Below are 12,194 nucleotides of genomic sequence, written 5' to 3'. Positions count from 1 at the left end.
CGCTTTTCCAATGACAATGGCATTTCACCTCTTTCTGATCGCTTTATTATTTCCACTTTATTTTCAATCACAATCGTGATTATTTTCGTGAACAGAAACACTGCGGATTCAGAGTCACGTTAAATAAGGTCTGGGGTTCCGCTGGGTCCTAAGATCTACCGCATTGAGACAGGTTGAATAAGGGACGTGAGCATCCACGAATTTTGGTATCCGCGGGGGGTCCCGGAACCAATCCCCCGCGGATAAGGAGGGCCGACTGTAATTGGGTTTTATCTATGTTGATCTTGTATCCTGATAATTGACCATAATGTTCAAAGGATTGCATCAATTTAGGTAAAGAGTATGTTGGTTGCCCTAGATAGATCAAAATGTCATCTGTGTAACAGGCCAATTTATGCTCTGTCACTTTAATAGTAATTCCCCTGATATCTTCATTTTGCCTGATGTATTGAGCTAATGGTTCCAGATATAATGCGAAGAGTAGCGGTGACCATGCACAACCCTGTCTCGTGCCCCTTTCTAGGGTAAAACTATTTGATAAATATCCAGTGATTTTAATCGTAGCAGTAGGGTTGTCATACAGTTTTCTGGCAGCTCATTCCATGCACTCACCACTCTGAGTAAAAAACTTACCCCTGACAACTCCTCTGTACCTACTCCACAGCACTTTAAACCTGTTACCTCTTGTGGCAAACACGAGGAAATCTGCAGATGCTGGAAATTCAAGCAACACACGCAAAATGCTGGTGGAACGCAGCAGGCCAGGCAGCATCTATGGGAAGAAGCACTGTCGATGTTTTGGGCTGAGACCCTTTGTCAGGACTCACTGTCGACGTTTTGGGCCGAGATCGAGTCGCTCTGCCATTTAATCATGGCTGATCCTTTTTTAGCCTCCTCAACCCCACTTCCCATCCTTCTCCCCCTAACTTTGATGCCATGTCCAATCAAGAACCTATCAATCTCTGCCTTAAATTCACCCAACGACCTGGCCTCCACAGCTGCATGTGGCAACAAATTCCACAAATTCATCACCCTTTGGCTAAAGAAATTTCTCTGCATCTCTATTTTAAATGGATGCCCCTCTATCCTGAGGCTATGTCCTCTTGTCCTAAGCTCCTCCACCATGGGAAACATACTTTCTACATCCACTCTGTCTAGGCGTTTCGACATTCAAAAAATTTCAATGAGATTCCCACCCCCCCCAATCCTTGTAAATTCCAGCAAATACAGACCCAAAGCTTTTAAACATTCCTCGTATGATAATCCTTTCATTCCCAGAATCATCCTTGTGAACCTCCTCTGGACCCTCTCCAATGCCAGCACATCTTTTCTAAGATGAGGGGCCCAAAACTGTTCACTGGCTAGGCTTGTGTCCCCTGGTGTTTTGGAGAGAAAAGAGACTTGATTGCAATAGATTCTGAGGAGAAGATATTTTCTCTTTTGGGACAATCTAGAACAAGATCAGATAACTAAGAATTAAGGGGTCAGGTATTTAAGAGAAACGGTGAAGTTTTTCTGTAAGCATCATGCATTTGTGGAACTCTCTTTCTGAAAGGGGAATGGAGCAGATACTTGGATAATGTTAAGGTAAATGAAGATATATGCTTGATAATCAAGGAAGTGCAAGGTGATGGTGGGGGGGGGGGTGTGAAGTGGAGAGGAAGGATCACTATACAGTGGTACAGATTTGAGTGGCCCTGTGGTCGTCTGTTCATAACTCAGATGTGAAGAAGCGAATCCTGGTCAGAAAGTTCATAACCTTTAATTTAGAAAGGCAGTTTTTCCAATCCAAGGGAAATAAATCAGGTAATGAAAGACATGTTAGTTTAATAGAGACAAACGAATACAACTTGGATGCTTCTTGGGAGAGTGAACACTTGAACAAATACACATTGATCCAAGACTAACTAACTAACTTGATATGCATTTAATATAACATTTAAATTACCGTAGATGTCGGATTATAAGCCGCTACTTTTTCCCCACATTTTGAACAGCTTTGAACTCTGCGGCCTTTAATACGGTGCGGCTAATGCATGATTTTTTTCATGCCGCCAAAAACATTTTGCCTCGTAACAGTAGACCAATAAAATTGATGAGTAGTTCACAGAGGTCCAATGAAATTGTACGATAAATCAAGCGCACTTTCACAATTAAATTATTGTAAATCAGTCATTTGTACTCACCCTCATCAACATGGAAAACACTCGAAGAAAAGCATTGTGCTGCCTTTATGGCAGTTATTTAGTTTATAATATTTTCGCTTAGTAATTCATTTTCTAGTTAAAGTTAGAAGTGTTTTAACTATATTTGTTTTCTGTACTACATCGCGGGATGCTATGACGTCACACCCGGTTTCGCCGCGTCTTGTGGGAAAAATGCCAGTTTGCGATAAACGGGAAGGAGGGGGGCGAGCGGCATTACGCGAGCGGCATTGGATCTGAGCGAACGCTGCTTTTAAGTTAAAGGCGATCAATAACTTTTCCTGGTAGGCTACAGTATATATATTTTTTACCAGTCGTTAGGAGATATTGGAATGTTGTTCAGTAAAAAAGTATATGCAACGTATATTTAAAAGTAGCCGCGTTACAGGCACGGTTCGAAAAAAAGCATTTGCAATATGTATTTGTTTATGTTACCATATGGATTTAATTAAAAGTTAAAAAATCCTCACGTGTAATATCTTTCTGTGTAAATATCTCATATTACAACGTGGGACACCTGCGGCCGAAAATCCGGTGCGGCCGAAAATCCGGTGCGGCCTAAAATCCGGTGCGGCCTGTACAAGTAAAAAATTGATTTTCTTTCTAAAATTAGAGCCAGCGGCTTTTAATCAGGTGCGCTCTGTAGTCCGGAATCTACGGTAATATAACATATAACATTTCCATCACTATAGCAGATGGAAAAGCAGAGCATAATGTTAATTATAGAGGTAGTGGGACCATTCATCGAAGTACCACAAGGTCAACAAAGGTGACAGTGCACAGTATGGAGACAACCTACTGGGATAAGTAGGGAATTGGTTACAGAGTGGGAGACAAGGAGATAAAGGGTACGTACTTCTAGGTGAGCCCAGTAGTTATATTTCAGTGAGAGGTTTTGGAACATCATGACCAAAGCATCTCCAAATTACATTCAAGATAAGAGCAGGACAAGGCCATTCAGCCCGAGTCTGCTCTATCATGTAACATGCTTGCGGTAACCCACTCCTTCTCTTTTCGAAACGTTATCTCTACTAGGGAATTGAACTCCATTTTTCCGGATTTTATGTGTGAACATTACTGCAGCACTCAATAATATTTAAAATAATCAGTTTGTTTACTGAGGCAACATTTAGGAAAATATAATTAACAGGCTTACCTTCTCCCCCTTTGGCCCATGCAGTCCTGGTTTTCCGGGAATACCCTATACAACAAAAATTTGAATCGATATGACAGCTTTGAGACACATCACATCCTATGAATAAACACAAGAGATTCTTCAGATACTGGAAATCCAGGGCGACAAACAGAAAATGTTGGAGGAACTTAGCAGGTCTGGCAGCATCTTTGGAGGAGCACAAACAGTCGAAGTTTCAGCCCGAGACCCTTCATCATGTTGGAAAGAAGAGGGAAGAACCTGGGGTGAATGGAAGGATAGTGATAGGTGAAACCTGGTGAGGGTGAAGGTAATCATTGAGGGTAGGGGGTGAACTGAGAAGCTGGGAGATGATAGTTGGAAGAGGTAAAGGGTGAAAGAAGAAGGAATCTGATGAGAGAGAGTGGACCACAGGAGAAAGGGAAGGAGGAGGGGGCATCAAAGCGAGGTGATAGGCAGGTGAGGAGAAGAGAAGTGGTAAGAGGGAAGCCAGAATGAGGAATGGAAAAAGAGAATGGTGAGGGGGGAGAAATTACCTGAAGTTAGAGAAATCAATGTTCATGCCATCGAGGCTACCCAGATGGAATATAAGGTGTTGCTCCTCCATCCTGAGTGTGGATTGATATGTTGGAATTGAAGTGGATAGTAGAAATAAAATGGGTGGCCACCAGGAAATCTTGCCTTTTTTGGTGAACAGAGTGGAGATGCTTGAAGAAGCAGTCTCCCAATCTACACTGCACCTTACTAATATAGTGGAGGCCAAATCAGGAATACCTAATACAGTAGATGACCAAACAGACTTGCAAGTAAAGTGCAAGTCAGTCACGTCACTTGGAAGGATTGATGGTGGTGAGGGAGAATGTGCTGGCATTGGAGAGAGTCAGAGGAGGTTCACAAGGATGATTCCAGGAATGAAAGGGTTATCATACAAGTAACGTTTGATGGCTCTGGGTCTGTACTCGCTAGAATTTAGAAGGATGAGGGGGGATCTCATTGAAACTTTTTGAATGTTGAAAGGCTAGACAAAGTAGATGTGGAAAGGTTGTTTCCCATGGTAGGAGAGCCTAGGACAAAAGTGAACAATCTCAGTATAGAGGGGTGTCTGTTTAAAAAAGGAGACGTGGAGATATTTCTTTAGCCAAGGAGTGGAGAGTTGTGGAATTTGTTACCACAGGCAGCTGTGGAGGCCAGGTCATTGGATGTATTTAAGGTAGAGATTGATAGGTTCTTGATTGGACAAAGCATCGAAGGTTATGGGGAGAAGGCCGGGGAGTGGGGCTGAGGAGGATGAGAAAAAGGACCATTCCATGGGCCAAGTAGCCTAATTCTGCTCCTATACTTGTGGTCTTATGGTCATGGTGTAGGGGCAGGTGTGGCACTTATCCGCTTGCGAAGTTAAGTGCCAGGAGGGAGATCAGTAGGGAGGGATGAATGGACAAGGGGATCAAGTATAGAGGTCCTACTGTAAATTGCAGCTGGGGTGGAAAGGAAAGATATATTAGCTAGTGGGATTGAGTTTAGGATCCGAGAGATAATGTTGCAGCTATATCGGACCCTGGTCAGACCCCACTTGGAGTACTGTGCTCAGTTCTGGTAGCCTCACTATAGGAAGGGTGTGAAAACCACAGAAAGGATGCAGAGGAGAAAGGATGTTGCCTGGATAGGGGAGCATGCCTCATGAGAATAGGTTGAGTGAACTCGGCCTTTTTTCCTTGGAGCAACGGATAATGAATGGTGACCTGATAGAGGTGTAGAAGATGATGAGAGGCATTGATCATGTGGATAGTTAGAGGCTTTTTCGCAGGGCTGAAATGGCTAGCATGAGAGGGCACAGTTTTAAGGTGATTGGAAGTAGGTACAGAGGAGTTCGGAAATTGCACCATCTCGGATCGCAAGACCCTGCAGCGGATAGTGAGGTCAGCTGAGAAGATCATCAGGGTCTCTCTTCCTGCCACCACAGACATTTACACTACACGCTGCATCCGCAAAGCAAACAGCATCATGATGGACCCCACGCACCCCTCATACAAACTCTTCTCCCTCCTGCCGCCTGGGAAAAGGTACCGAAGCATTTGAGCTCTCACGACCAGACTATGTAACAGTTTCTTCCCACAAGCTATCAGACTCCTCAATACCCAGCGCCTGGTCTGACACCTTGCCCTATTGTCCTGTTCATTATTTATTGTAATGCCTGCACTCTTTTGTGTACTTTATGCAGTCCTGGGTAGGTCTGTAGTCTAGTGTAGTTGTTCTGTGTTTTTTTCTCTGCGTTTTTTTTTACGTAATTCAGTCTAGTTTTTGTAATGTGTCATGTAACACCATGGTCCTGAAAAACGTTGTCTCATTTTTACTATGTACTGTACCAGCAGTTATGGTCGAAATGACAATAAAAAGTGACTTGACTTGACTTGAGATGTCAGGGTTAAGTTTTTTTACGCAGAGAGTGGTGAGTGCGTGGAATGGGTTGCTGGCGATAGTGGTGGAGGGGGATACGATAGGGTCTTTTAAGAGACTCCTGGACAGGTACATGGAGCTCAGAAAAATATAGGGCTATGGGTAACCCTAGGTAATTTCTAAGATAAGGGCATGTTCGGCACAGCATTGTGTGCTGAAAGGCCTATATTGTGCTGTAGGTTTTCTATGTTCTAGAACTTCACAGCAGATGAACTTCTGGCCCACAATGTTGTGGTAAACCAACTAAAACATAAATCAAAACACCTTAAACACTAATCCCTCCTACCTACACAATGTTCATATCCCTCCATCATCCTCATATTCATGTGCTTATCTAAACATCTCTTAAAAGGCTCCAGTGTATTTGTCTCTACCACCATACCAGGCACCGCATTCCAGGCATCCACCACTCTGAATAAAAAACTTACCCTTCACATCCCCTTTGAACCTACTCCCTCTCAGCATTAATGTATACCCTCTGGTATTAAACATTTCAACCCTGGGAAACAAGTATTCTCTCTTCACTCTATCTATGCCTTGCATAATCTTATAAACCTGCATCAGATCTCCCTTCACCTTCTGCATCCTCTCCAAAGCCTCAACAACCTTCTTGTAGTCGGACGACCAGAACACCGAATCAGAATCAGATTTATTATCACCTGCATGTGATGTGAAATTTGTTAACTTAACAACAGCAGTTCAATGCAGTACATAATCTAGCAGAGAAAAAAGTAATAAGTGAATAATAATAATCAATAAACAAGTAAATAAATTACATATATTGAATAGTTTTTCACAAACATGCAGAAGCAGAAATACTGTATATTAAAATAAGTGAGGTAGTGTCCAAAGATTCAATGTCCATTTAGGAATCAGATGGCAGAGGGGAAGAAGCTGTTCCTGAATCGCTGAGTGTGTGCCTTCAGGCTTCTGGACCTCCTACCCAATGGTAACAGTGAGAAAAGGCATGCCCTGGGTGTTGAAAGTTCTTCATAATGGATGCTGCCTTTCTGAGACATTGCACCCTGAAGCTGTTCTGGATACTTTGTAGGCTAGTACCCAAGATGAAGCTGACTAGATTTACAACCTTCTGCAGCTTCTTTTGGTCCTGTGCAGTAGCCCCTCTATACCTGCCCCTGATGCAGCCTGTCAGAATGCTCTCCACAGTGCATCTATAGAAGTATTTGAGTGTATTTGTTGATATGTCAAATCTCTCCAAACTCCTGATAAAGTATAGCCTTCTTTGTAACTACATTGATATGTTGGGACCAGGTTAGATCCTCAGAGCTCTTGACACCCAGGAGCTTGAAGTTGCTCATTCTTTCCACTTCTGCACCCTCTATGAGGATTGGTATATGGTCCTTCATCTTACCCTTCCTGAAGTCCACAATCAGTTCTTTCATCTTATTGATGCTGAGTGCCAGGTTGTTGTTGTGGCACACTCCACTAGTTCGTATATCTCACTGCTGTATGCCCTCTCGTCACCACCTGAGATTCTACCATCAATGGTTGTATCATCATCACATTTATAGATGGTATTTGAGCTATGCCTAGACACACAGTCATGAGTAAATAAAGAATAGAGCAGTGGGCTAAGCACACACCCGATGTGCGCCAGTGTTGATTGTCAGCGAGGAGAATATGTTATCACCAATCCGCACAGACTGTGGTCTTCCAATTAGGAAGTCGAGGATCCAATTGCAGAGGGAGGTACAGAGGCCCAGGTTCTACAACTTCTCAATTAGGATTATGGGAATGATGGTACTAAATGCTGAGCTACTGTATAGTCAATGAACAGCATCCTGACGTAGGTGTTTGCGTTGTCTAGGTGGTCTAAAGCCATGTGGAGAGCCACTGAGATTGCATCTGCCATTGCCCTATTGTGGCGATAGGCAAATTGCAATGGGCCCAGGTCCTTGCTGAGAAAGGAGTTCAGTCTAGTCATGACCAACCTCTGAAAGCATTTCATCACTGTCGATGTGTGTGCTACCGGGCGATAGTCGTTAAGGCAACCCACCTTATTCTTAGGCACTGGTATAATTGTTGCCTTTTTTAAGCAAGTGGGAACTTCTGCCTGTAGTGAGAGGTTGAAAATGTCCTTGAATACTCCCGCTAGTTGGTTGACACAGGTTTTCAGAGCCTTACCAGGTACTCCATTGGGACCTTCCACCTTGTGAGAGTTCAGTCTCTTTAAAAACAGCCAAACATCAGCTTCTGAGACTGAGATCACAGGGTCATCAGAGGGTCATCAGGTGCAGCAGGGATTTTCACAGCTATAGTTGTGTTTTTCATTTCAAAGCAAAAACTGTATGCAATACTCCAGATGTGGCCTAACTAGAGTTTTATAAAGCTGCAATGTAACCTCTTAATTTTTAAGGAAGACATCTTTGTCACAGCTGGACATTTCAACTTCAAGGTTATCAGGGGAAATCAGCATGGTTTTGTAGAAGGGAAAATATACTCGACAAATTTAGTGTAGTTCCTTTAAGATGTAACATTTCCGTAGTCAAAGGGAACCTGAAGAATGTGCTGCACCTAGATTTCCAGAGGGCATTTGATAAGCTGATTCATCAAAAGTTGCAACAGAAAGTAAGTTCAAAATAAATTTATTATCTAAGTACATATATGTCACCATATAGAACACTGAGATTCGTTTTCTTGTAGGCATGTCAGTAAATCCTCAAAGTACAAAAGAATCAATGAACAACTACACCCAACAGGTGCAAAACAACCAGTGTGCAAAAACAACAAACTGTGCAAATACAAAAGAAAAAGATGAAATAATAAAACATAAATAAGCAATATGAGTTCATAGGGGTCAAGATAGCATGGATGGATGGAAGTGGGGAGTAGATATAAGTTTTAGCTGGCTGATAAGATGCAACAAGTGGGTTAAGGTTCTGTGGGTATATTCAGTAAATTTGCTGAAAAGATAAAGATAGGTAGGAAAGGAATCCAAAGGCAGGAACAGGTTTTGAATCGATGTCCAGGCCTCCACCCAGCATTCACAGCCAGATACATTACTGTATGATGAAGGACTTGTCTAGATTTTGGACTGTCCCAGGTCCAGGGATCAGCTGTCCACGTGAGCATGATGTTTGAGGGCAGGTAAGTCAGTGTGCTTACAGCTTGAACCCTGGAGTTCGGGTTCTCTTCATCAGTTAGTCCAATGGCTGATGCTTAAAATCAAAGCCTGAAGGTCAATCGGAAATCTGAAAGTTTAATCCCTATGGCCAAAGCCTGGAGACTAGAGGTCTGAGGGTCTGTCCTGGAGTTGGAAGATTGTCCATGTGGGTGGGAGTGAGAATCAGGGCATGTTTAACAATTTTGTTGCTTGTTGTGTTCTGCTGAGCTTTGTGGGCTTGCTATGTTGGCACTGCAATGTGTAGTGACATTTGTGAGTTAACCCCAGCACATCCTTGATTGTGCTGGTTGTTAATGCAAATGACACACTTCACAGTACGCTGCAAAGAACATATGATAAATAAATTTGATAAGTTAGACAGATATTTGATGAGCAAGTGGTGGCAAGATTACCAAGGGTAGGTGGGAATTCAGAGTTGAACCTGCAGTCAAATTGGCTATGGTCTTATTAAATGACAGAAGAAATTTGTGCCCTTTAAGATCTTTGTATCCTCTTTAGCCACAGGTAAGGTCCCAGAGCACTGGAGAATTGTCAATGTCTTTCCTTTGTTTAAGAAGGGAAAAATAGATAATCCAAGGAATTATAAACCTGTAAGTTTCACATCAGTGGTAGGGAAATTATTGTAGAGGATATTTACAGATAGGATATGCTCACATTTGGAAGAACATGGGCTAGTTAGGGACACTCAGCATGGCTTTGTGTGGGCATGTCATGTCTTACTAACTTGACTGAGTTTTTAAGGAGGTGATAAAGGTGATTGAAGGTAAGGCAAAGAAGGTTGTCTAAGTGAACTTTAAGTAAGTATCTGAGAAGATCCCAAAGTAGAGTCATCCACTGGGGTTCAGAATTGACTTGCCCATAGAAGGCAAAGGGCAGGGCTGGAAGAGTGTTATTCTGTCAACAATGGTGTTCTGAAGCAATCAGTGCTGGGACCTCAGTATATAAGGCACAGTACACAGGTGGCAGACGAATATGTAGATAGGATGGTAATTAAGTATGCACTCAACACAAATTCGATGGAGTTGCAGATAGTGAAGAAGGCTGTCAAAGGAGACAGCAGGATATAAAGAAATAGCAGATGAAGTTTAATTTGGTTAAGAGCTGCACTTTCAGAGATCAAACATCAGGGAAAAGTATACAGGATCCTTAACGGCATTGATGTACAGAGTTCAAGTCCATACTTCCCTGAAAGTGGCAACTCAAGTAGTTAGATAGAAGGTGTATGGCACGCCAGCCTTCATCATTTGGGGTACTGAGTAAAGGAACCCCATCCTGTTGCTGCTGTATAAAAGCACCTCTGGGCTGCAATTGTGCATAATGTGCAGTTCTGGCTGCATCCCCATCCCTCTCCTCCCATCCCAGACTGACTGGCAGAGGGGGTGGGGTGGCTCTCTTGGTGAAGAATGATATTCAGTCCCTTGCGAGGGGGGACATATACATTAATGATTTAGATGAAGGGATTAAAAGTAACTTTAGCAAATTTGCTGATGACACAAAGCTGGGTGGCAGTGTGAAATGTCAGGAGGATGTTATAAGAATGCAGGGTGACTTAGACAGGTTGGGTGAGTGGGCAAATGTATGGCAGATGCAGTTTAATGTGGATAAATGTGAGGTTATCTACTTTGGTGGCAAGAACAGGAAGGCAGATTACTATCTAAATAGAGTCAAGTTAGGAAAAGGGGCAGTACAACGAGATCTAGGTGTTCTTGTACATCAGTCAATGAAAGCAAGCATGCAGGTACAGCAGGCAGTGAAGAAAGCTAATGGCATGCTGGCCTTTATAACAAGAGGAATTGAGTATAGGAGTAAAGAGGTCCTTCTGCAGCTGTACAGGGCCCTGGTGAGACCCCACCTGGAGTATTGTGTGCAGTTTTGGTCTCCAAATTTGAGGAAGGACATTCTTGCTATTGAGGGAGTGCAGCGTAGGTTCACAAGGTTAATTCCCAGAATGGCGGGACTGTCATATGTTGAAAGATTGGAGCGACTGGGCTTGTATACATTGGAATTTAGAAGGATGAGAGGGGATCTGATTGAAACATATAAGATTATTAAGGGATTGGACACGCTGGAGGCAGGAAGCATGTTCCCGCTGATGGGTGAGTCTAGAACTAGAGGGCACAGTTTAAGAATAAGGGGTAGGCCATTTAGAACAGAGATGCGGAAAAACTTTTTCACCCAGAGAGTGGTGGATATGTGGAACGCTCTGCCCCAGAAGGCAGTGGAGGCCAAGTCTCTGGATGCTTTCAAGAGAGAGTTAGAGCTCTTATAGATAGCGGGGTCAAGGGATATGGGGAGAGGACAGGAACGGGGTACATCGTGTATGATCAGCCATGATCACAGTGAATGGCGGTGCTAGCTAGAAGGGCCAAATGGCCTACTCCTGCACCTACTGTCTATTGTCTATTACAGGAAAGACATAGAAACTTTGAAGAGGTTCACTAGGATGCTGCTTGGATTATTAGGGCTTATTAGCAATAAAGAGGTTGGATAAACTTGGACTGTTTTCTCTGCTGTGTTGGAGGATGAGGGAAGACCTGAAAAAGTTTATAAAATTGAGGGATACAGATAGGGTAGACAGATAGAATCTTTTCCTCAGGATAAAGATAATATATTAAATACCAGCGGGCACAGCCTTCAGGTGAGATGGAGAAAGTTTAGAGGTGTGCAAGATAAGTTTTTGTTAAGAGTAGTGGGTGCTTGGATACAGTGCCGGGGTGGTGGTAGAGGCTGATACAATAGAGATGTTTCAGATAGGAGAATGAGAATGGAGGAGGAGATGGATATGGGGCGTATGAAGCTAGTAGGTACTCTATTTACATAATGTGGCATCATGTTCAGCACATTATGGACTGAAGGGCTATTCCTGCACTGTACTGTTCTATATTTTATGTAAACGGTTGACTTCTGGTCCTAATGTGCCACCCAGCTCTTGTCAATGCCAGGCAATTAGATAAATCCTCTAGGTGATTCCTTCATGTTATTCCACAGTCTTGCTTGCGATTGCCTTGGTATTACTATCCTTTGTCTCCATTTTATGCAGCCTTTTGCCTCCTTTCTATGGGGACACAGATTGTCTGCTGCTGCACACAGAGGCTGAATACCTTTGCTTCCTGCAGCTGAAAACACCTTCCTACCAAATGATTCCTACAACATGAACATAGAACATTACAGCACAGTACAGGTCTCTTGGCCTGTGATGTTATGCCAACCTTTTAATCTACTCTAAGATCAATCTAAC

At 43.0% G+C, this 12,194-nt stretch overlaps 1 protein-coding gene across 7 annotated transcripts in view; it reads right to left on the bottom strand.

Moving 5' to 3' along the window:
• LOC140719770 (uncharacterized) overlaps positions 1-12,194 on the bottom strand; it is a 411,496-nt gene that overhangs the window by 177,082 nt on the left and 222,220 nt on the right. For all 7 annotated transcript variants that reach the window (XM_073034626.1, XM_073034628.1, XM_073034629.1 and 4 more), the window contains one exon: positions 3,361-3,405. In XM_073034626.1, the coding sequence (XP_072890727.1) occupies positions 3,361-3,405 (45 nt within the window). The remainder of the gene's footprint in view (positions 1-3,360; positions 3,406-12,194) is intronic.

This window comes from Hemitrygon akajei, chromosome 32 (genome assembly GCF_048418815.1).
Source record: "Hemitrygon akajei chromosome 32, sHemAka1.3, whole genome shotgun sequence".
In the NCBI taxonomy this organism is placed as follows: domain Eukaryota; kingdom Metazoa; phylum Chordata; class Chondrichthyes; order Myliobatiformes; family Dasyatidae; genus Hemitrygon; species Hemitrygon akajei.
Note: the sequence above shows the minus strand (reverse complement) of the source record. Positions and strands in the feature narration are given on the sequence as shown.